At 40.5% G+C, this 23,367-nt stretch overlaps 2 protein-coding genes across 2 annotated transcripts in view; one reads left to right on the plus strand and one right to left on the minus strand.

Moving 5' to 3' along the window:
- Positions 1–23,367, minus strand: part of map3k10 (mitogen-activated protein kinase kinase kinase 10) — a 176,900-nt gene that overhangs the window by 73,326 nt on the left and 80,207 nt on the right. The window lies entirely within an intron of this gene.
- Positions 661–13,477, plus strand: capn12 (calpain 12). Its single transcript, XM_070829709.1, has 22 exons — positions 661–861; positions 1,893–1,962; positions 2,818–2,936; positions 5,219–5,352; positions 5,496–5,667; positions 5,758–5,841; positions 6,827–6,912; positions 7,025–7,102; positions 7,190–7,362; positions 7,446–7,705; positions 7,821–7,832; positions 7,963–8,042; positions 8,635–8,757; positions 9,761–9,797; positions 9,892–9,963; positions 10,059–10,104; positions 10,450–10,511; positions 10,859–10,927; positions 11,035–11,113; positions 11,210–11,326; positions 13,075–13,127; positions 13,230–13,477. Exons 1-22 carry the CDS (start codon positions 661–663, stop codon positions 13,254–13,256), a joined length of 2,154 nt encoding a protein of 717 aa, XP_070685810.1. The 3' UTR covers positions 13,257–13,477.

The following is a 23,367-nucleotide window of genomic DNA, read 5'->3' on the forward strand; positions in this document are numbered from 1 at the left end:
TCTGAGTCAATCTGACAGGAAGCTCTTACTTTGGTAATTATAAATTCATTCTCTGTTGTGAGCTTCTTCCTGTGGGGGGGATTTCACAGGGTGATTTTCTTTACAGTCACAGTTCAGCTGACCAGAACATTTTCAGGATTTCTTTCTCTTCGTCGCCTTATTTATCATCATCATCACCTCCACGATTTACAGGAAATCCCTCCTTGTGGCAGATGTGCTGATTTGTGTCCTGCAGCCTTTATGTGGAGCAGACTGACACCCAGCGGCTGACTGAGGAAGCTGTCAGCGTGTCTTTAAACACACTTGCTGTTTCATTTTCTGTCACTCGTTTGAAACACTGACGCACATTTGAGCGCACAAACACATTTCATACACTCGTGCACTCCTGGTTAAGAGTCCCTGCACAGCTGCCCAGTCATTTGGCCTTTTCTGCGCACTCAGGATGATTGTGATGATGGACGGTAAAGTAGATGAAAGGGAGTGCTGGCACCGTGTCATTACTCCGACTCCAGCTCTCCACGGCCCCCGGGCGCTCTGCATACCTTTCCGGGCAGGGCAGAGCCGGGGAGGCGCTCCCGGTGGGTCTCCCTGGCTGTGGTGGGTGTGAGCTTATTACTGTATTTAAGCACCGGCCGCTGTTTGACTGCACCCACTGACAGCATGGCGACTGACAAGACGGCACCTCTGGGCTCCATCGAGAACCCGATCCGGTTCAGAGACCAGGACTTCAAGACTCTCCTGGAGCAGTGTCTGAAGTCCGGAGAGCTGTTTGCGGATCCAGAGTTTCCAGCTGAGCAGAAGTCCATCGGCATGCCGGAAGATCCGGATCCGAAAAAGGCGATCAAGTGGCAGCGACCCAAGGTACCAGAGCATCGGTCTGGACGGCAGTAATGTTGGACCTGTGTGTTAAGTGCCAGAGGTTATCCAGATGTTGCAGGGCGTTTTGTTATCAGTGGCATAAGTCTCAAATAATCTGCATAATAATTAAACTGCAAAATAATTAAGAATCCTGTCAACCAAAAAAGAAACAAAATACATATGTGAGTGCTGCATATTCTGCAGGCATGCCAACATTTTATTTCTATTTCACAGAGTTTATTATAAAGGAAACCTGTCTGCATGTACAGAACATATCAAAGCATAAAACTTTTATGCTTTTAAACAGATGAAGCATGAACTAAATACAAGCATGTAAAAGCAGAGTGAAATGCATTTCTCATTATCTTCAGTCTTCACAGGAAGGTTTGTTTAGCTGGTAGTGACTGATTCAGGCAGGCGTGGCTCAGGTCTATGGAACCTTTTACTTCAACTAGAGAAATAACACAAATAATAATAACAAAAGTATTTCTAAGGTAGATTTTTGAGGGCAAAATGGCACTTCAGTAATTAAATGTTCAGCCTAAGTGGTTGACGTCATGACTTGATATCATATAGTGACAAAATATGCAGACTAAATGAAGAAAATACCAAAGTGTGGACTTCAAATGCAGTTCTGTGATGAGTAATGCTGAATATGGAACTTGCAGGTACAATGGGGCTGCAGCTGATGATTATTTTTACTGTTACTTCATTTGCTGATTTCTTTCTTGATAAAAAATATTTCGTCAACAAGATGCCAGAAAATAGAAACAAATGCCAATCACATTTTCTTTGAATGTCCAAATAGATATTCAGTTTCATATTATGGATGATGATGAAGAACACTGGCAAACATTCCTACTTGCAACACCAATCTGTGATATTTTGGCATATTTGCTTAAAACAGTCAGTCGAATTGAATAAAAACTGTTTGTGATTGACTGAGTTCTTTCCTCTTTTATGACTCAATTTCAAACTCGGTCATAACACCAGTTTGTGTTGTTGCTCACATCGTCCTCCTCTCTCCTCTGAAGGAAATCAGTGGGAACGCCGTGTTTGTGGAGGGCACGACTGGGACCACCGATATCTGTCAGGGCCAACTGGGTGAGTGCGTCACCCACTGCTCATCCACCCACCACGAAGACTGAGCGGTTCAAACTGGAATACGTCATGTCAAGTTGTCTTTGTTGGTGTTGCACAACATCCTGGAAAAGTTAAATCCACATAACTAAAAGCTGAAACCCTCCTTTATGTACTTCAGTTTCACAGTAAAATGCAGAGACTCCAGAACATGACGTCTGTACCGCAGAGTCTCAGTGATCCAACTTAAAACACACAGTGAGGGGGAAAGAGGAGTGACACTCTACATTCCCCAAACCACAAATCTGCTGGGGGTCTATACCCCCACGCAGCCCGTCTTTAACAGCCCACAGATTCTGCTCAAATCTGTGTTGTCTGTTTCCTGTTTGTGGTGAACTAGAAGATTCTGCTTCTCTGCACAACAACAAACTCTCCTTCCTCTTCTGGGATTTCTGGATTTATGGTTCATGTCACCAGTTGTGTGCAAATGTGTCAATAGCACAGACAAACACCAACCTCCTTCTTCCATGTCTCTGACTTTTATGTTGTCATTCAAACTGTATCCCACAATGTATTTTTACCATGATTTACGCAGATACCAGCAGTTACTGCATCATCTGCGCAGAAACAACATGCAACAGATGTTTGCTGTTGTAGAGGAATGTGGATTATTACTACGTGTGTCAGAAAAAGCTAAACCTGCTTGAAAAACACTGACGGAAACATGAATCACAGCTCGCAGGAGACCAGTGTGTCCTGGGGTCATAAATAGCCTGATACTTAAAAAGAAGTAATTCACGCCAAAGTCCAAAGAATCCTCTGAAATTTAAAACAGCCCATTTATCCACATCGGGTTTGTGTGTTTCTCTTATTTATCAGGTAACTGTTGGCTGCTGGCTTCCCTGTCCTGCCTGACCATGCACCCCACCCTGTTTGTGAGGGTGGTGCCGCCCGGCCAGAGCCTGTCAGAGCCTTATGCTGGGATCTTCCATTTTAGAGTAAGTATAGTTAGATTAGATGTGCAACAGAGAACCTCTGACTCCCTGTTCTTTTTTGCTAATGAGAAAAGTTATTAATTAGATCCTCCTTTCCCCTATCAAGCCAGCTGAGACTCCCACATTGTTTGCTGCTGACCAACAAAAGTGTAGTGTACCACCATGGGGGCATGAGATATACATTTAATGAACACATACACATAATTCACATTAATTTCATTTCTCATGCAGAGGGAGCTCAGGCTGGGGAGGTGGAGGTAGGTAAGTTGCTGAAAGCCCCTGGTTCACAGTGTGGCAACTGATTCGCAGTAATATATAACTTAAATGAGTTCTCCGTTGATGTAACATTTCTAGAGCACTGACGGACTCATGATGGGCAGTTTAAAAAAAAAAAGAAAAAAGATCAAAATCGATGCAGCAGAACCAGATACCTTCTGTTTTATTCCACACTTTCTTCTTCCTTGTCAAAACCTGGTGCCTACATTACCCATGAAGCAATGGGACTACCAACCATTCTGTGGGAGATTCAGGTGTGTTTGCTATTAGCTGCTAATGTAGCCTTGAGCTGTTAGCCTCAAGCAGAGATGAGGAGCGGGATACAGAGGTCTGGTAGGCTCACTTTTTTCTTTCTCTCTCCACATCATTTCATTTTCAGACTTGTAGTCTTTAGACTTAATCAACGCTGACTCAAGTGACATCACTTGAGGTGATTTACTCTTTAAGGTGGGTCCTGTTTTATTACCTCAGCTGGAGGCCTTGTCTGAAAAGGGTCCCTGAATCAAAATCTAGTTTCAAGACATTTATCATTTCAGTTACACAATTTACATTCCTACGTTCTTTCATGTTTAATCAAGTGAACCTCACACCAAACCTGCTAATATTCCAGGTATGATGTTCACAGCACACACATAGACGGGGAAGATTGTTGGAGGGTCCAATGGGAAAACTTCCCCTGGAGCTCCAAACAAGTTAATCTGCTGATAGTTTGTCGGTCATATATCATTTGAACGTGCAGCTATAAATTAACTCTGAGTTTTCCTGTGAGGCTCATTTATTGCCGATCACAGGTCAGATAAGACACACAGTGCTGTGTGTGTGTGTGTGGGTGTGTGTGTGGGTGTGGAATACTGTATTTAAAGTTTAGTTTATATACCTATCGTCCTTATATTCTCACTACATTTATATTATTATTATTATACTTAAAGTCTTTGCCTTCTTCTTCAGCTGTCTTCTTTGCCACAGCTCTGGTATTTAATGAAGTGATCAAACAGGTATCAACTCATCCTGGAGTCATCAGTGCATGTTGGTGTGTAGAAAGAGACAGACGTAAAAGCCTAATCTTTATCAGCTCATTAGAAGCGGTGACTCCAGTCTAAAGGGTTCCTCATTCACCATCTCTGACCTCCACCATCAATCAAATACCACTTTATTAGACATATCAGTCTTGTCAAAGCAAAGGTATAATTATAAATCATTTTTTTATGGTTTTTGGTCAGTCATTATGTTGCCCTGGAGCTTTGGACCTTTAGAGACTGATGAGGGGAATGAGACATGACTTAACATGCAGGACGGAAGGACTGGAAACTCATTTTGCCCCGTCAGGGTGATGGGAGAGCAGTTCAGACATGCAGGTAGTGACTACCCCGGGGACCCACACACAAACAGCTGCAGGTATGAAAGGCCAGTGCAGGCCTGCTCACGGCCGCTCTTGTGTACACACAGTCAGCGGTACAGTACACTCGCCTTGCCATGACCAGTAAATGCTTTAGGATGTGGTTTAATAGATTTATTCAGACAAGAGAACAATGTGTTTATTCAGCTCCTCTTTGCAGACCTCTGAGCTTTAATAAAATCTGGACACCTGGTTTTTATTCTCTCAACATTTTTATGTCCTGCTGATATTTTTGCTCTGATTTGTGTCATGTGATTGTACAATATTGCCTGTTTTAGTCAGGCACAAGTATGTGTATAACACCAACAAGGCAATTTAAAGCAATTTACATGAGATGAAAAAACGATGTTTTGACTGAAGGCATTAAGACTAGATGTGTGGTACCTGCTGTATACTGTTGGATGTCGTTGTTGTTGTTGTGTTAAGTTTGTTTTTGCTGACCCCAGGTGGCTTAAAGACCTATTATTGCAGGTTAAAGTGAAATATTGGGGACATGGAGTTCAGGCGGTCCGTCTCCATACACTCCTTCCTCCTCCTCATTACATTTCCTGCTGATTTATCTCTGCTCCATTCCTCTTCCTGTCTCTCTCTCTCTCTCTCTCTCCCTGTGCAGTTCTGGCAGTATGGTGAGTGGGTGGAGGTGGTTGTCGATGACAGGCTGCCAGTGCGCGAAGGCCGTCTGCTCTTCAGCTACTCTCACACCCGTAACGAGTATTGGAGCGCCCTGGTGGAGAAGGCCTATGCCAAGTCAGTTGCCACTACCAGCATATGTTTCTGGGTTTCTAATGTCTGAGATCACCCACTCTTTCTGTGTATGTGTGTGTGTCACTACAGTAATTTGACAGAAACACACAGCCACCGGGCATGACTTTCATACCTTTCGTGTGTAGGTTAGTTGGATGCTACGGAAGCCTGAAGGGGGGCAATATTTCAGAGGGGATGGAGGATTTCACAGGAGGCATTGCGTACTCGCTGAGAGTGTCTTCTCGTACTCCTCGGGTCCTCTGGAGGTCTCTGACAGCGGCCCTGTCTCGAGGGAGCCTCCTCAGCTGCTTTATCCAGGTACACACACACCTAAATGTTCACAACATACAAACAGATGCTACTTTAAATTTAAATAATCAATTTGAGCTTCTCTCTTTGTATTCGCAGGCTAGCAGCTACCATGAGGTTGGTAAAGTGACGGGGAACGGGCTGATAAAGGGCCACGCCTACGCCATCACTGACACTGACAAGGCCAGTATCACACACAGGGGACAGAGGGTGTTTTCTTCTCTCTTTTTCTTTAGTTTCTCTGCATTGTTTGTGTGTATGTGTGTTCTCTGTTTCTGCGATGATCAGTCTCTCCACAAAGACCTTTTGTAATCTAAAGCCATCTGACCTCATGTCATTTTATCCTCATCTGTTCTGTTCAGCTCAGTTCTATTTAGTTCATTCACAAAACAATTAAAATACAAACACAATGGTGTAAGACATAACACAAAGATGTCAGATGGGACACCTTAATAAGATATCTGGAGTTGGAGATTAGGCACTAAGAGACACTAAGCAAGTAGTAACTATAAATAAATATTTACTTAAATAGATAGATAGATAAGATACAATGAATAGATACGTATGACTAGTGAAAATAACAACACCACTTAATACATTTCATAGTAGAGTAATTGGTTGAATCCCCTTTAACACATTTTAGAAGTAGTTGCTGCTTTGAGCTCTTTTTGAAAACAGACACAAGAAGACATTTTAAGGCCTTATTCCACTGTTGTGGACCTCTGCAAACTACACTAAAGTTCAAACATTTAATTTTAGGTTTTTAAGTCTTTATAAGGTGCTTTCTGGTCTTATACATAGGTATGGGATAGTGGATCGGAGGATGATCATCACTTAGAATATATAGAACATTATACAAGCATTTTAAAAGATGTTATATTCAGTAATCTAATGTAATTGAATGTGTTATGATCTCACTGAAATTTAACCTCATTTTATCTCATCTCACCCAAATGTAATGAAATTTCATCTCATATCAGACCAGTTGGATGAAATCAAATGAAATCAAATTGAATCTAATAGATCTGAATCTAATGTAATCTAATCGCATCCCATGTCATCAAGTAATTTTAATATTATCTTTAATACGATCTCTCAGTGCAAATAAAAAAATATATCTTATATGATATCACAAACTTCTCTCTTCTCTTCTCTCTTTACGTTTCAGGTGACAAAAGCATCCGACGAGATCCTTTTGTTCAGGCTGAGGAACCCCTGGGGCTTCGTCGAATATCGAGGACCCTGGAGCGACAAGTGAGGAAGCCTCCTGTCTGTGCATGTCGTAAGAGAGCGAGCCCACTCGCTCGCGGATTAGAGAGATGCCTCCACAGATGTTCAGTTTCTCTTGGTATGTGTGTGACCGCAGGGGGAAAGAGTGGGATGATGTGGATAAAGCAGAGAAGGAAAGGATTGAGCTGAAAAAGAAAGAAGATGGGGAGTTCTGGTATGTGGCAGACACTAAAATGACTTTCACAACTGAGCGACCTCTCCAGACAATAAGGTCCCTGACGTAAATGATCTCCTGCTTCAGGATCAGTGCTGAGGACTTCAGCAGCCTGTTCGACATCGTGGAGCTCTGCAGTGTGAATCCTGACCCTCTCATGGAGGGAAACACTCCTGCCTCCCCGTCCACCTGGACCATCAGCGAACATGAAGGAATCTGGGTATCGGGCAGCTCTGCTGGTGGTAGCCGTAGATACAACAGTACGTTTATGACCTCCTGTTATGTATTCAAGCCCTCTGTGGATCATTTCTGCTGTCATACTCTTCGTTTTTTTTTACCTCAGAGTCATTCTGGAAGAATCCTCAGTTCCAGCTGGTCCTCACCGAGCAGGACCAGCCAGACGAGGATGATGAGGATGATGACGATGAAGATGAAGATGATGATGATGAGGATGATGAGCCAATGACCCCAGAGGAGAAGAAGAGAGCGGAGAAACAGAAGCAGAAAGCCAAACAGTGCACCGTGCTGGTGGAGCTGCTGCAGAAAAACCGCAGGCAGAGGGATAAAATCCACTTCCTCTACATCGCCTTCCACATCTACAAGGTCGCAGCTCCGCGTCCACTTTGACATCAATACACTTATTGATTAATTCAATATTTTGGGTCTCAGAACCTTTAAACTGTTTCTGAATAAACTCACGCTTGTCTTTGTGTTGCAGGTTCCTTCTGAGGTGAGTGTCTCGTAGCCAGCAGATAATAATTTTCATTATTATCTTTAATTTTCATTATTATCTACTTCATTTCAGAACAATCGCATATTTTTAGTAATTATTGCTTAGAGTTCTGTCTTTTTTCATACAGCTCCAGGGTATGTGTCTGACCCGCAACTTCTTCATGAAAAATCGCCCTGTGGGTCGTTCTGGGAAATATAAGGCTCAGAGGTAAAAGACTGTCATGGGAAAAAAATGACAACTTAATTGTAATAATTTAATAATGTGTTCGTGAGAACTGGCCATTTGGTGCTGGTGCCATTACTTACCTTTAGGGACTGTAGAATTTTGCTAACACTGAATCAAGAGTCAAAAAAACAAGTTTGAGTGATGTTTTTTTTTTTTTCAGACTAAATAAACCGAGTGTGGGGAAAAAACAAGTGACAATTGTCCAACTATGCAAAGTTTCAAGAAGAGAATGAATGATTTATGCTTTTAGCCTCAGAGCCTTTTAAATTTTGTATAAAATTTGAACGTACCTTAAATGATCTGAAGTCACTATTTTAATTTTGTATAAATTCACGAAATGTTTAAGTAATTCTCTTTCTCTAGTGAGAGAATTCAAATGTAATAAAATTACAAAAAAAACATATTTTATGATTTTTATAAAACAGAGACAATCTATAAAGCATATTTTTATATCTACTGTAAAGTATATAACATGTAAATAAAACGCTGTTGTTGGACATTTTTTGTAGAGTAGGTGTATAACTGATAGCTCGTTGGGAGTCAGTAAAAAAAACTCACTAACTTTGTCCTTCAGGGGTGTGTGGAGGAAGCTGCGTCTGGACCCGGGTAACTACATCATCGTGGTGTCCAGCTATCGACCCAACAACCCCGGAGAGTTCTTCGTCCGCATTTTCTCCAAGACTGGAAACACTCTGGGGTAAGATGGATGGGATCCGGCCAAAAATCCAGACTAGACATAGTGAATGAGAGAAAAATGTCATTCAGCTGAAATACCAATAGCCTGTCAGAAAAACAGCTCCATTTGCAAAAAATCTGAGAAAAAAAAAAATCTCTGCTTGCGTCATTGATATTTTGTTAAATCACAGACCCACAACACTTCCTGAGGGCATCACAGCATCCCTGAATCACATCCTGCCTCAGTCACTCTCTGCAGCAGAAGCATCACCCACACTCCTCTGGACCAACACTTAAACTTAGATTGTGTTCCTGACATCACACTTATGTATAATTTAAATACATGCAATTAGTCTCATCAACAACAGGCTATTTAAACCACCTCGTATGGCCTCTGTTACAGCCAATTATACTGCTGAGAGCAGTGTAGTAATTACCACCAAAGTACTGCACTTAACTACATTTTTGAGGTACTTTAATTGACTTTATACTTCTACTCCACTACATTTAAGAGGGAAATATTGCATTTTTTACCCCACTACATTTATTGAACAGCTATACTATAGCTGTTCAATAAATAAAATACTATAGCAGCTATAGTAATTTATTACTAACAAACATATGATAAACTTATAAAATACAGTGTGTTTACATAGATTAAAGGCCCTGCACAACTACACTGGTATCCTGCAATAAAATGAAAACAAAAAGTTTGAAGTCTTGGAAAAGTGTTTTTTTTTTTTTTTTAATGTATCCTGTTGCACAAGATCATCATTTGTTCGCATAAGAACAAAAGAACGTCTCTCAGGACCTTTCGGACTTTTTGCTGGTAACACCAATCCACTTTCTCTCAAGTAGAACTTTGACTGCAGGACCTTTAAATGTATTTGTGGGTTTGCTGCTTTTACTAGTAAATAATCGGAGGCAGTATCAAACATAAGTCTTCACTGTGTACATGTAAAACTGTTTAAAAGCATAACTGAGGAGGGCAGCACTGACAGGCTGGTTTGGTCTTTGTGTTTCAGGACTCGGGACTTTACCTGCTCCTCTGGCTTCCTCCCTGTGAGTTTATATATATATTAAAACATCAGCTAATAATATCAAACAAAAGAATATAGTATGTTCACGCTTTTGTTGGCATGTTTGTGCCAATCAGGTGATGGCGATTCCCGTCTCCCCAGAGGATCAAATGAGAGTTCAGAAGACCTTTGATGATGAGGCTGGCCCAGTAAGACCACCTCCACCTCCTCCTCCTCACTGTACTACCATACTTTACTAAATCAAAGTGTGAATTCAAACTGCTGTCCTCTGTGTCCCCGGCAGGATGACAGACTGAACGCCAAGGAACTCATGAATCTCTTCAACTCCGGTGTGTATATATATAAATATCATGATATTCATGTTTTAGCTGCATTTGAAAATGTCCCACAAGTCACCAGAAGTATTTACTCTTTGATTACAAATGTTACCTGTAACGGCCACTAGATGGGAGCAAAGTAGTGATGGGGTCCCTCAAAAGTTGGAACAGTGGAGCCACAGAGGTCACCAGTCTAGACAGAGGCTCATAGCTGCTCTCAGATGGAGAACATTGAACTTGGTTAAGCAATAAAAGTGGCTAAACTTGTCCTCACCTTCACCTTTTCTCAGCTTAATCCACTTTAAACCCTTGTTTTCTTTCTCTGCATCAATCTGCGCCTTTCTCCCTTAATCACAGCTCTTGACAAAGATTACCATCTGCCACTGGAGACGTGCAGACAGCTCATCTTTGGAGAGGATGTATCCTTTTGTCCTCAGTGCAATCTTTAATGTTGCCCACATTCACAGCCCCCTTGTAGTTCAGTACGATCTGCGTTCGGCTTTGACAGAACTGTACACACACCGGGTTCACTCAAGCTCACAAATGTTACACGTTTTTTTTATTATCGTTGCAGTTGCTGCTGTGAAAAACTTGATTGACCTCTGCTAGTTTCACATGTTATCAGGGTGGATGCTCACTGACGAAGGGGTTTAAACCCCCCCCGTCCTCTGGCTGACTCATCGTTGCCACCCCGCTGTTCACTTTGAGTCTCCTTCCTCAAACTTTATCCTCTGTCCTGTTGAGATGTCCTTAACTCTGCTGGCAGACTAAAGGCCGCTCCAGTCTCAGCCGTAAACAAACCGAGACCCTGCTGACCAGTCTGCGCAATCTGCAGGTACAGCTCTGTGTGTTTGTGTGTGTGTGTGTGTGTGAGTGAGAGAGTTTAAGCAGAAAAAGAAGTTGTGTCACTATTAGTTACTCTGATGCTGCTTTCTATTTCAGTCCATGTTTTTCCAGTTCGATGAGGACTCTTCTGGGACCATGAGTCCCTTTGAACTCAGTGCAGCGCTGCAAGCTGTTGGTAGGCAAGCCAGTACACACACACACACACACTGTGTATACACAGATAGTTACTGCTGTTTGGCTTCACACCTCCGTCCACTCCTCTGTTTCCCAGGAATACAGTGTGATGACAAAGTAGTCCAGCTGCTGTCTGAGCGGTTTGCAGCTGGAGAGCTTCATGTGCCCTTCCACGGCTTCGTGTCATGTGTCACCCGACTGCACAAGCTTTTTGGTAACACTCACAGATTCACACACACACACACACACACACACGCACTTCTGTCAAACACACAGAAAAGTGAACAAAATAACTAATGATGAAAGAAATATGTCCATGACTTCACACCAGCTGGTCCACTCTGATTAATTTGATTATTTTCAGGAAGCTCTGAAGTTTTTTTTTTTTTTCCTATTTGTGACCAATTTGCACTAAACCTGCCACATAGAGCTATTATTCTATTATCATTGGATATATACAATATCTATATATCTAAATTGATATGTGTATATATATATATATATATAATATATACATATCAATTTTGTGGAGTATATCAATGTTACTTTATACATTGTATTGTAATATTGTGCTGTTTAGTCAACTATTTTTTTTACAGCTGTAGCTGTTGGTTACTGTTGCAATTAAGATTTTACATGAAAAAAACAATGAGAATCTCATAAAATATAATATAACTGGCTTGTGATACTTTAATTGAGTATTTTTACATTGCCGTATTAGTACTTTTTCCACAGTTGCATAAGGATTTTCAGCAGGATCCTTATATAATTATATATATTATATAGAATAGAATAGGTCCTTTATTAATCCTTCACAGGAAATTACTTTGTCACGGCAGCAGTACAGACAGACACCCCACAGACAACCAACACTTAAGGCACAAAAACAATAGTAAAAAAGGAAGCATTATATGAAAATATAAAATATGTACAATCTAAAATAGAATATAACATAAGACTAGTATATAGTATAAAAAGAAATAGAAATATCTTCTGCAAATACTTTTCTAAAAATAAAAATAAATATCTTGTGCAATATCCAGACTTCAAGTAAACCAGATTTCAGTAAAATATGCTGTGCAAAACTGGCTTATATATAATATATATAATTACACTACTCACAAAAAGTTAGGGATATTCGACTTTCAGGTGAAATATATGGAAAATGTAAAAAGTGAATGCTACAGTGATATTATATCATGAAAGTAGGGCATTTAAGTAGAAGCATGTAATGGTAATTTTATTCATCTTAAACAATTTATTGAAAGAAAATCTAACAACAGTGGTAGGTATACCACAACAAAAAATTTTCAGTGTCTGAATAAATTGGGATGTGGCCAAAGGACGTCCACTCCTCTCCTTTCTGTGACTCTTCCAGTCACTCTGTATCACTGTTACAACCTCCTGATGACACTCTGTGACCCTCTAAGCTCAGTGAACACCTCCGTCTGAGGACTTCCTGTTTGAAGCCTCCAGTGTTGAGGTGCTGCTGATCAATTGTTAGGTGTCGTCTTGGTCTCATGATGTCAGAATGTGAACAGCATGATGAGGAGGACTGTTTAAATACCAATTCTAACTGAAGCAGGAAATGTATTGGTCGATTCCTGGATCAAACCTGTTGGGAATTTTGCTGTTAAGCTCCTAACAAGGAGCAACAGCAACTTGTGCAAAAAGTTTAAGTTCACCTGGAAAGTTTAGAATGCATTTTAGGTTCATCCTGAAATTTCACCTGAAAGCCGAATATCCCTAACTTTTTGTGAGTAGTGTTGAAACGATGCACCTTTTAGATGATCTACATGTGCATAGTTTGTTTACACAACAAGTTTTATTCACATTTAGTCTATCACTAACTAAATTCAGGATATCTGCCTGGTCTCTGATTTGAAAATAAAGACTAGTTACTGAATATCGAGCCTTTGCAAAGAAGCCGCATGTAGTCATTTCCTGCCCTGTTCTCCTCAGCTCTGTATGAATCAGAGACCAGTGAAGAGGTGAAAGACAGAGGAATCAATGCTGTGAGTATCTGGTCAGATGTGCTCTGTTATGTGTCCACGCTGACCTGAACAGGTTTTTCAGTTTCTGTCTCTGCTCTCTGTTCGCCTGTTGACGCTCCACAGTGGCTGCTTCAGTTCCTGGTGATGTGAAGACACTTCATGAAGACGGTCTCCACATTAGACAGCTGGGCCACAGTATGCTATCGCTTCTAATACATAGACAACATGTTTAAACTGGATTTTAAAACTCTTCTTCCACGTGTGCCTTAGCCTAAAGAAATTGCTGTGGCTATGCCAGCGTATGCTTTGCTATGTCAGTGCATTATTCTCACTTCATCTCACACCTCTCTCATACTTCTGGCCTTGATATAGATTCAAGAATCATCTTTATTGTCTTTATTCAAGACAATATTGCCCATTGAAATGCAGTTGTAGCCACACATGCACAGATAAGTACAAAGATGATCAAATATTCAAATCAGAATAGAATAAAACTGTAAAATGACAATAGCATCAAAAGAACAAAAGGAACAATTATATTTGCAACATACAAAAACATATGTACAGATGTTAACATACACACACAAAAACATGTACAATTATACACTTAAATATACAGCACCATCATTTTCAATTACTGCTATATTACTCTACATTGTAATAAAATGGATTTCATAATTACAGATGTGAGTTTAAAGTGTCTTTATGCCTCGTGTCTTTTCAAAACATTGTTCTGTTAAGAAAATAGTCCCCAAACCCAAATATAGTCCACATTATTATCCTTCTTCTCAAAGTCATTATCATATTTTCACATTGCTCCTCAAATTGTGTAATGATGTTTCTAAAAATGTTGTTAGACAAGTGAAATTAAAAAAATCCAAAACAAAAATCACTGCAACACCAACAGTTTAGTCATTCATGCACACATGAAGCACACCCTGGGTAAAATCAGTACACACACAGTCAGAGTGAGTACTGCCTGCCCCACTGAGGGTGTGAGGGTGATGTCTCAGCAGCTCTTCACGCACCATCTCTATTCTTATCGCACTGACGCCACGTACAGCGTCAACACAAACTCGCCCCCTCCTCCACTACGTTCCCTCTCTCCCTCCATCCATCCCTCAAACCCCCTCCTGTTCTCTCTAGTAACTGTCTGAGTCTCACAATCTGCATCCTCCTCCTCCTCCCTGTTACACACAGATGCTCGTATGTGCGCCACACGCACACACACACACAAACACGAGCAAATGTCCTTTCTACAAATGCTGCTATTAATAGCACCTTTGCTCACACACCACTTCCTGTTCATCATTAGGGAAGTACACACAGGTTGTCCTCGGCAACCGTCCATCTACATTGTGATAGAGGAGGAGAGAAAGGTAAGGGTAAGAGAGCAGAGCAAGGCCATAGATTCATCTCAATGTCTGGCCTCCATCAACTCTACCTGCATGATTAGATGTATTTATTTGTTTCTTTGTTTGTTTGCGTCCTCCTGTTTGTCAGTACTGCAGGGGTTCAGCAGATGTGACAACTGTGGCCTTACAAGGCTTGTAAAATGAGGTATCTGAAGGCCTCACAGGACTCTGTACAAATGAGCTCACCCTTTCATTACTGCCTCATCTGTTTCAGAGAAGCCAAGAAGAAGAAGCCATCTTAGCAGCTCTGTGAGGCTGTGTTTTAAACTAAAAGCACATGTGGGCATGCTAATATGCTCACAATGATGATGAATTTCTACCCTGCTTGCCATTTTAGTGTACATGTTAGCATGCTAACATTTGCTAATTTGCACTAAAAACAAAGTACAGCTGAGGCTGATGGGATTGTCATTAGTTTTGCAGGTAAGCATTAAACAAAGTAAAACTTCGACCTGACGATGGCGCTACATGCCAAAGTTATTATAATTCTTCCCAAAAGGGACATGAATGTATGTATCAAATTTCATGGCAATCCATCCAGTAGATGTTATTTCACTAAAACCTACAAGTGTGGACCTCAAGGTGGCGCTAGAGGAAAGGTCAGGGTTGTGTCTAGATGGTAGCCATAGATTTGCGACTCTTGTGAGATTTGTATGCGTGTTTCTAAATTGTGCGCATTGTTTTTTATTGTGTACAGCTAATCAAATCTGGCGAGAGTTACACAAATCTGGGATTACCATCAACATGGAACCAAAAGTCAAGGGACCACCAAAATCAGTAGGCGTCACCACCAAAATCAGTAGGCGTCATCCTCATGATTATTAATGTTTGTATAAAACCATCCAATAGTTAAGATATCTGGACCAAACCGACAGACCGAAGTTACCATAGAGCCATTCTGCTATGAAAATCAATCAATAAACAACATGAAACCCTTCATTCTCTCTGACCTCAACCTTTAGATATATAGCCTTTAAAATTAGCTTTGTTAAAAACATTGGGACTGACAATATTGTCACCTCCATCCAAACCTGAAGTTCCAAGGAGATGATCGATAACAACTGGCATGTTGAGTTTTAAATAGATTTAAAACAGAAGAGATAAAAGATAAGTACAGGGCTTACAGTATAAAAAGTATTCACTCTTTTTAGGTTTCATTGTTTAACACTGAATCAAAGAAGATTTAATAGATTTTTTTTAATACTTATCAAAACAAAAACATCCTTCAACGTCAAAGTGAAAATGGAACTCTAAAAAGTTTTCTAAATTAATTACAAACCAAAATTCAAATTGAAATACTTGCTCACCTCCTTTAACAGGACTTACTGCTGCAGCCAGATGAGATAACTGGTGAAATCCCCCTATGTACACAGGGAACGAATAAACAACAAAAGAGAATAAAATAAATAAGAGAAGGCAAAAGGAATAATTCAGTTAATATATAATAAGTAATATTGTAAAATATGGCTGGTCTGGTAATTCCAGAAAAAAATTATTTCTCAGTGTATGAGACAATGGTCCTCGTGTATTTTCTAAATTGGCAGAAGAACCCTTTAGTGTACATTTCTTTTTTTAACAGAAAGAGAAAATGTGACCCATCCAGGAAACACTTTACTTGAATTTATAATCACAATTTAAACATTTACTGAATGGTTTATTTCACACTGTAATGTAGTTATAAGCACATAGAGGGACATCTCTAACTGTTAATCGATGTACAGTACTTGTCAACAATTATAAATTTTCCTATGAAGACACATTTTATGGTTTTACAGCTGCGTTTCACTCATCTGTTTATACACTAGCATCAAGGACACTTAACACATAAATGCTTATTATATTGTGTGATAAACCATTAATAAAAAAGTGTTCATGCTGCTTACAAATGCTAAATAGGGGAAATTAAAATAAAGTATTACCTAAAAGCTAGTAAGTCTTTCAAATAATTTGGTATTAGGGTTTGAGGGTGACTCCAAATGAAGTGGTAACTGCGCATAGTGCTTTTATGATTTATCTCCTCAGAAATATAGCCGTAATATAACGACGTTCACAGAGGAGCAGTCGGCTCGGATCAAAAGAAAGAGAAAGAGAGTCTTTGGCTGATCTACCAGGATATAACTGTAAACCGTCTCCCTCCCTCACACTGAGCGTATTTATTTTCTCTTTTCTCTCTCTGTTGATTCGTTTCTCTCGACAGCAGCTGTGCTCATCCTTCCACCTGGTTTTCCTCTTCTCCTCCATCCACCCTCCCTCCCCTGCCTCTCCCCCCCCTCAGCTGTCCTGTGGGATGTGATGATGCTCTGACAGGCTTGGCGTCTGTTCTTGGAGGTGCTGGTATTTTTGTGCCACAGCGGCGGGGGCTGGTACAGGAATAGTGTCGGAGTTGTAGTGTGTAGTGTGGGAGTGGGATCTGGGGAGGGCTGGGATGGTTTGAGGACTGTAAGATTTTAAGCCATTGTATAGACAGGAGGGAGACCAGGGAGGATTGCGTAAGTTGGCTCCCTGGCTGCAAATTTAGCCTGGGCTCGCTCACGCATAAATTTGATGAGCGGTGCTATCTCAGTCGTCAGAGATGGGTTATTTAAAGACGTGAGTGTGTGTTGGCATGGGACGTAAGGCGTATTTATGCTGCGTGTTTATTTACAAGTCGTGAAGACTGGTGGCTCATAACTTGAGATGCAAATAGCAGTATTTGCATCTACAACACGGCACCTCTCTCCCCTTCACTCTGCTCCCTGTTCCTCATTCTGCTGTTGCTATTTATTGTCTACATGGCCGTTTGTTTTAGATGGTGACCAGGTGTTTCATAGGTTACTGTGACGTAACATCACACTAAGCCTCCCTGTTCTCTGCAACTATCACTTCTCACCTAACTTTATGTCATGAGTAAGCTTGAGGCAATCAGACAGCAACAAGAGATCTTTCCAGTTCATTTATGAACATTTGTAGCTTTTCTTTTTTCCAGTTGCATCCTCTGTTTTGTCTTTTCGCACATGTAGATGTCTGTTTGGAGTGTTTTTATAAAATATCTCACCCTGTGCCACAGTCTCATTTGTTTTTTAAAAAATGCCACTAGAGTAGCTATTCAACTTTTTCTCTTCTGATAACAATTCTGACACCTTAAATCGAGATATCTGTCGATCTGATAGCAGGACTCCACTATTTTTTCCCCCAAATTTAAAATCTTTGTTGTTTCTTAATTAAATAAAATGAATCAAAATTAAAATAACATTAAATACTTAAAAACTGCAGTAGTTCATTATCAATTGTTCACAGGAGAATAGAGCTTCGATTGAAATCAGCAAATCCACTTGCACGCAGTTCTTGGCTATGCGATCATCATCATTCCTAAATCACAGAAAAATACTAATTTGGATTAAGTAAAGTAATTTTTTATTAGAGGCCTGTCATGTGATGAGATCTACATCTGAGAATATCACAGCTGAGATACTTTCAACTATGAATTATACAAAGAGAGCAAATGCCAGCAGATCAGCTGAGGAGTCCTGTTTTACAATCGTAGGTATCAAGAAACAGGTGCTCTTTGGAGCCAAGGACATATCGTGACACCAACATAGCAGAGACGGAGGGGCTTGTACTTTGCTTTGTGATCAAAAAGTCATAACCAAAAAGAGCCAAGGCATATTGCTTTGCAAAAATTAAATAGCCCTTAATAAATGGTGTGTGTTTTGCTTTTCAACCCACACTCCTCATCAGGGGATGTAAAAAAAAAAAAAAAAAAAACAGGAGGCAGCTCACAGATATATCAAAGTTAGTGTCAGCTGCCAGGCAGTCAGAGTAACACTGGATATTTGCCTCAGGTGCAGTCATTAAAGTGAAATCAGTGGCAACAGGGTATCAATATCTTTATGGTTGGCAAATTCACCATAAATAATCAAAAGCATCAGATATTCAGAAACGGTCATGTAGAAAAATATTATAAATGTATGTTTTCATGATAAAAAATCTAGATGATTCCTAAGTGTAGGTTCAGATACTTCACTGACTTTGTTACCTGCAGTGAGGAGAGAGATCACTAAGGAGTGCGAAGGGATTAAAGGTGGGACGGGTCACCCCATCACAACAAATATACTCACAGATATGGAGCATAACATGAGGCCCTTGACTCAAAGATCTAAAAAGGTTTCTCCTTGTGACAGCTTCTTCAGTTTATCTGCTCTCCTCTTCTATTTCTACACCTACTGCTTTGAGTGAGTCCGGGTTACATCCATGGTGCTGTTCACACTGCTTGGCCATGGGCCCATTCTCTCTTTCAGTCTTCTTTTTGTTGTCCCCACATAAAAATATTCACATGCTCATTGTACGTGGTATACTACATGAGCTGTATTGCCGTTAATAGATCATTTTGTGAACTGAAATGCAAATGTGCATAAACAAGATTTAATTGTGAATAAAATATTTTTGGACTTTATCTAAGAAAGAAAGGATTATTTGGATGATTAGGAAAATATTAGCATACATATGGAGCATACACTGCCAACTTGACAATGGCGCGCATTACAAAAGACTGCAGACCAACCCCATGAAGGAAATGGAAAGTGAATTCAACATGCTAAGAGGACCTAAATAGAGCTTTTGTTGTCCTCAAATCCCACTCTACCATGCTTCTATCCATGTCCTTAATAAACCTGCTAAAATACATGAGGCCACATCCGGCTTCCTGGTCACAATGGATGCGGAAGGCTTTTATACCAACATAGACCACAAAGACAGCCTACAAGCACTCTCACTACATCCACTTACCACCTACCGACTTCATTCTGATTACAAACAACGTTTTCCTTTTTAAAAATTATCTATATCAACAACGGAAAGCACAGCTATGAGAGGTTGTTATATGCTGATCTGCTCATGGGCCTATGGGAGGAACAGTACACACACACACACACACACACAGTTATCAGCAGCACCTCAACACTGGAGGCTTCAAACAGGAAGTCCTCAGACGGAGGTGTTCACTGAGCTTAGAGGGTCACAGAGTGTCATCAGGAGGTTGTAACAGTGATACAGAGAGACTGGAAGAGTCACAGAAAGAGAGGAGTGGACGTCCTTTGGCACATTAAAATTTTTTGTTGTGGTATACCTACCACTGTTAGATTTTCTTTCAATAAATTGTTTAAAATGAAGAAATTACCATTGCATATATATATATACATATTAATTGTTATTATATTAATTAATAATAATACTAATGATAATAATAATAATAATTCACAAAAAAATGAGAACAGCTGGAAGCTAGTCCACATGTGTGTCGAGTGAAAGAATGCTCAAACCCAAACATCAAACTGCTGCTACGTTACTCAAATGCCTGCCGGCAAAAACCTGTTTGACATTCCATCCATGTCTCAAATACCATGTAGTCACTGTGTGTTGTGTTCAACTTGTTTATATGCTTATTGTACGCAAATGTGGTTTCAAGCACCTCATAATCATTAATGAAGTCTACATAAGAACTGTTGGCTGGTTGACAGATTTTACTTCTTAATCCAGATAGAGAGATGATGATAAATAAGCTCTTAGGCGTTCTTAATGTCTGTTAAAGCCAATTAATTGCCAACATGTTCAAAAACAACAGTGCCCTCTCTGCAGCCCTCTCTGTGTCAGACAAAACATGATAAAATTTCCTGTACTGAGGCCCATTCTGCAAGAAAACACCACAAAGTACCCTTCCAGTGGAAAAAACATGCTGCAGTGTCTTATATGCTACAATACTTTCTGTGGGCTTGTGCCGTTTCTCTTTTTTGCCCCTTACCCTCAGACAGCCTGAGTCTGCCACCGTATATGAACACAGAGGGTGAAATCAGTGTGAATGTATTCAACTATATTATGATAAAGAAGTGAAACATATTGCAGCAGTGGTGGAAGAAGTATCCAGATGACAGCGTTACATTATCAGATGGATAGATAGATGGATGGATGGATGGATGGATGGATGGATGGAGGAGGGAAGCAGGGGGAGACTGAAACTGTCTGAGGGAAGGTGGTGCTAAAAATGGCCAACAATGGATTCAGCCGGGTGAGTTAAGGAGAGGGAGCACGCAGAGATGAGGAGAGGGATAAGATGAGGAGCACAATAGCAAAAGGAGAGGGTGAGGAGCAGCAGAGAGTGAGGAGTGAGGGAGCACTGTGTGGGCACAGAAGGCCAGCGAGGTGAGGGGGATGACGGGGACACATGCAGGTTTGTGCTTTCCTGACGTGTGCAGTATGCACTTCTATCCCCATATCTTTTCTCTCCCTCTCCCTCTCTCCCTCGCTCTCTCAGATCCAACCCTCTATCTGTCCCTCTTCCTCACCCACTCACTCCCTTTATTCCTACCTCTTACTGGTCCCTGAAAAAATAGGGCAGTCCTTATGTAAGGAAGAGAAAAGAAGTAGGGAGGGGGGCTGTGAGCTGGAAAAAGAAAGGTTGAAACAAAGCCTTCTGGATTGAAACAAGCAGACGGAGAACGAGTAGGGGGAATAATGAAGCTGGCATCCACTCTCCTCATCCAGGTGGAAGAAGTATTCAAATCTACTTAAATAAATAATGCAGTGTTTTTCACTGTGAAAAACAAGTAGGTCCTGCTTTCAAAATAGTAAGTTAAAACAAAGTACAGATTCTAAGGTCCCTCTCAGTGTTAAATTATTAATCTGTAAACGGCATATTAGTATTGCAGGTCTAATTACGTCATACTGTTTCATTGTGGAAATTATAGCAATGCACATGTGTTTAATATCCTTTTTGCACAGTACATGCTGTATGTATTAGACCAATGATATCTTTTAACTGCTGTTGCCGTACTAATTGGATTACAATTAAAACAATGATCTTTAAATGCAGACTTTTGGCTTTCAGGGCATTTCGGGTACTTGCGTACATATAGGGTGAGCAGTACAGTCTGTAGCTCTTTCATCCTGAAGGGGGTGTACTAAAATGGCTACAATTGCTATAGCGGATTTGGATGGAAGTCATCCTCACACTCAGTTTAATTTCAAATCCAATTTGCTCGAGTGAAGCATGAAAACACAGCTGTCCTAAACACATATAGACTGCCAGTGTTGGAAAGTAATTTCTACTTCACTATATTTAAAGGGAATGTTTTTACTCCACTACATTCATTTGACAGCTTTAGTAATTGGTTACTTTACAAATTGAGATTCTGCATACAAAACAGCTTCTACAATATGAACCACTGTTACAGATTAAACTACACGACTGTGCCACTTTGACACAAATCTAAACACTTCCTTCACCACTGCATCTGCATTCTATGAACAGACTGGGAATTACAGGTGTCCATTACATGTAAAAAAAAAAAAAAAAAAAAAAAACACAAATTCTTCACAGTTCATCAAACTAAAGCAGCCAGTCAGAACTAAAACTCTTAAATGCTATTATTTCAATTCAAAGTCAATATGTTGGAGTAAAGAGCCAAAACAAATCTGTCCTAAAATCACAATCTGCTAGTTGCGTCAGCTTTCATGTGACAGGTGGCATAGGTGTAGACAGAATTAATGATGGCTGAATTCCATTTAGCTGATTCAGTTTCACACTGTCACGACTTACTGGGACACTTGACTTGAACAGAGCCATCGTTGACGTTATTAGTAACTCTGTGCTTTTCTTCTATGACGCCTCAAAATCTCTGCTGGGAAGAAGGAAGTAAACTCGTGTAAAAAAACGGAGGAAATGTGGGTAATTTCATGCATAAATGCTTAAAAATTAAAAACTCTGCAACACTGTATTTAACCAAAGTATTGGACTGATATACTGAGTTGCTTTGCCCCTCTGATCTCATCTTCACTCTCTCTCTCACCCTCTTGCTCTCGTCCCTCCCTCTCTCTGGCACTTTGCCTCTGTGACTGGCAGCGAGCCTGTTGAAAGTAGGCTAGGATTGACGCGCTGCTTGTGTCTGAGTCACAGAGAGCTGTGGAATACTGAAACCCACTGATTGCATTTAACTTTAGGCATCCGACTCCCATGCAGCGCATGATACAATAGAGCCATCCGCTCTGCTTTCTGCACCTCAGCGCTGACGTTTATGGCTGTACTTTGAGCAAAAAAAGGAACAGCAATTGTTCTGACGCTGTTAACAATTGCAAAGATGGTTATTTAGAGGCATTGCCGATACAGTACACAGATAATGATCTCACCTGCCATGTATTATAGCACAGACACTATAATGAGCTTACACCACTTGTGGTTGCACAGCAGAGGGTTTAGGATGATACCAATCTGAATGATGACAAGCAAAAAAACCTGAGGTACACCATCTTAACTATGCTGTTGTACATAACCTCTCTCTCACACAAAGCATCATTTTAATTTGTGCTTCATCATCAAGTACTGTCAAGAGCCTTTTTACAGTAGGTTGACCATGCCATAGCTTCACTAACCTGTTTAACACTGAGGGACATGCGTGTAAGGGACCTGACACCACTCCACTGGATGAAATACGATTACGTGAGAACATTTTTGGCTAAGAAGAAGCATAACCGAGGTTGTGACGCATGCACAATTGAATGTTTTACCTTCTCTGCAGATCACTGTAAATTATTGCTGTGCGTGTGTGCTCTGTGAGTTCCTGTAAACACACAAGGAACAAGGATTACGCCATATAAACACAAGTACATTAACATAAACAGGAGCTGTGTGCTGAAGCAGGGAACAAGTAAAACTGGAAAGTCACAAGTGTAAATAAGATCCTGAAGGGGTCATGGGAATTTTCCCTTTCAGTGAATATGAGCTTTGTGGTCCCGACTGTCCATGGAGGGGTCCTGTGGAGTCTGTGGGAGTATGCGGTGCCAGGGCTGTTGCTCCAGTGCATCTAATCCTTGTATAA

Source organism: Pempheris klunzingeri, chromosome 4, assembly GCF_042242105.1.
Source record: "Pempheris klunzingeri isolate RE-2024b chromosome 4, fPemKlu1.hap1, whole genome shotgun sequence".
Taxonomy (NCBI): domain Eukaryota; kingdom Metazoa; phylum Chordata; class Actinopteri; order Acropomatiformes; family Pempheridae; genus Pempheris; species Pempheris klunzingeri.

What these genes read in the sequence shown, in the direction of transcription:
- capn12 (XM_070829709.1), top strand. Translation starts at nt 661, where the DNA reads ATGGCGACTGACAAGACGGCACCTCTGGGCTCCATCGAGAACCCGATC. An exon ending in TCCTCAGCTGCTTTATCCAG is followed by an intron (nt 5,668 to 5,757) that starts GTACACACACAC and finishes TTGTATTCGCAG; the next exon opens with GCTAGCAGCTACCATGAGGT. An exon ending in AAGACAGAGGAATCAATGCT is followed by an intron (nt 13,128 to 13,229) that starts GTGAGTATCTGG and finishes GACGCTCCACAG; the next exon opens with TGGCTGCTTCAGTTCCTGGT.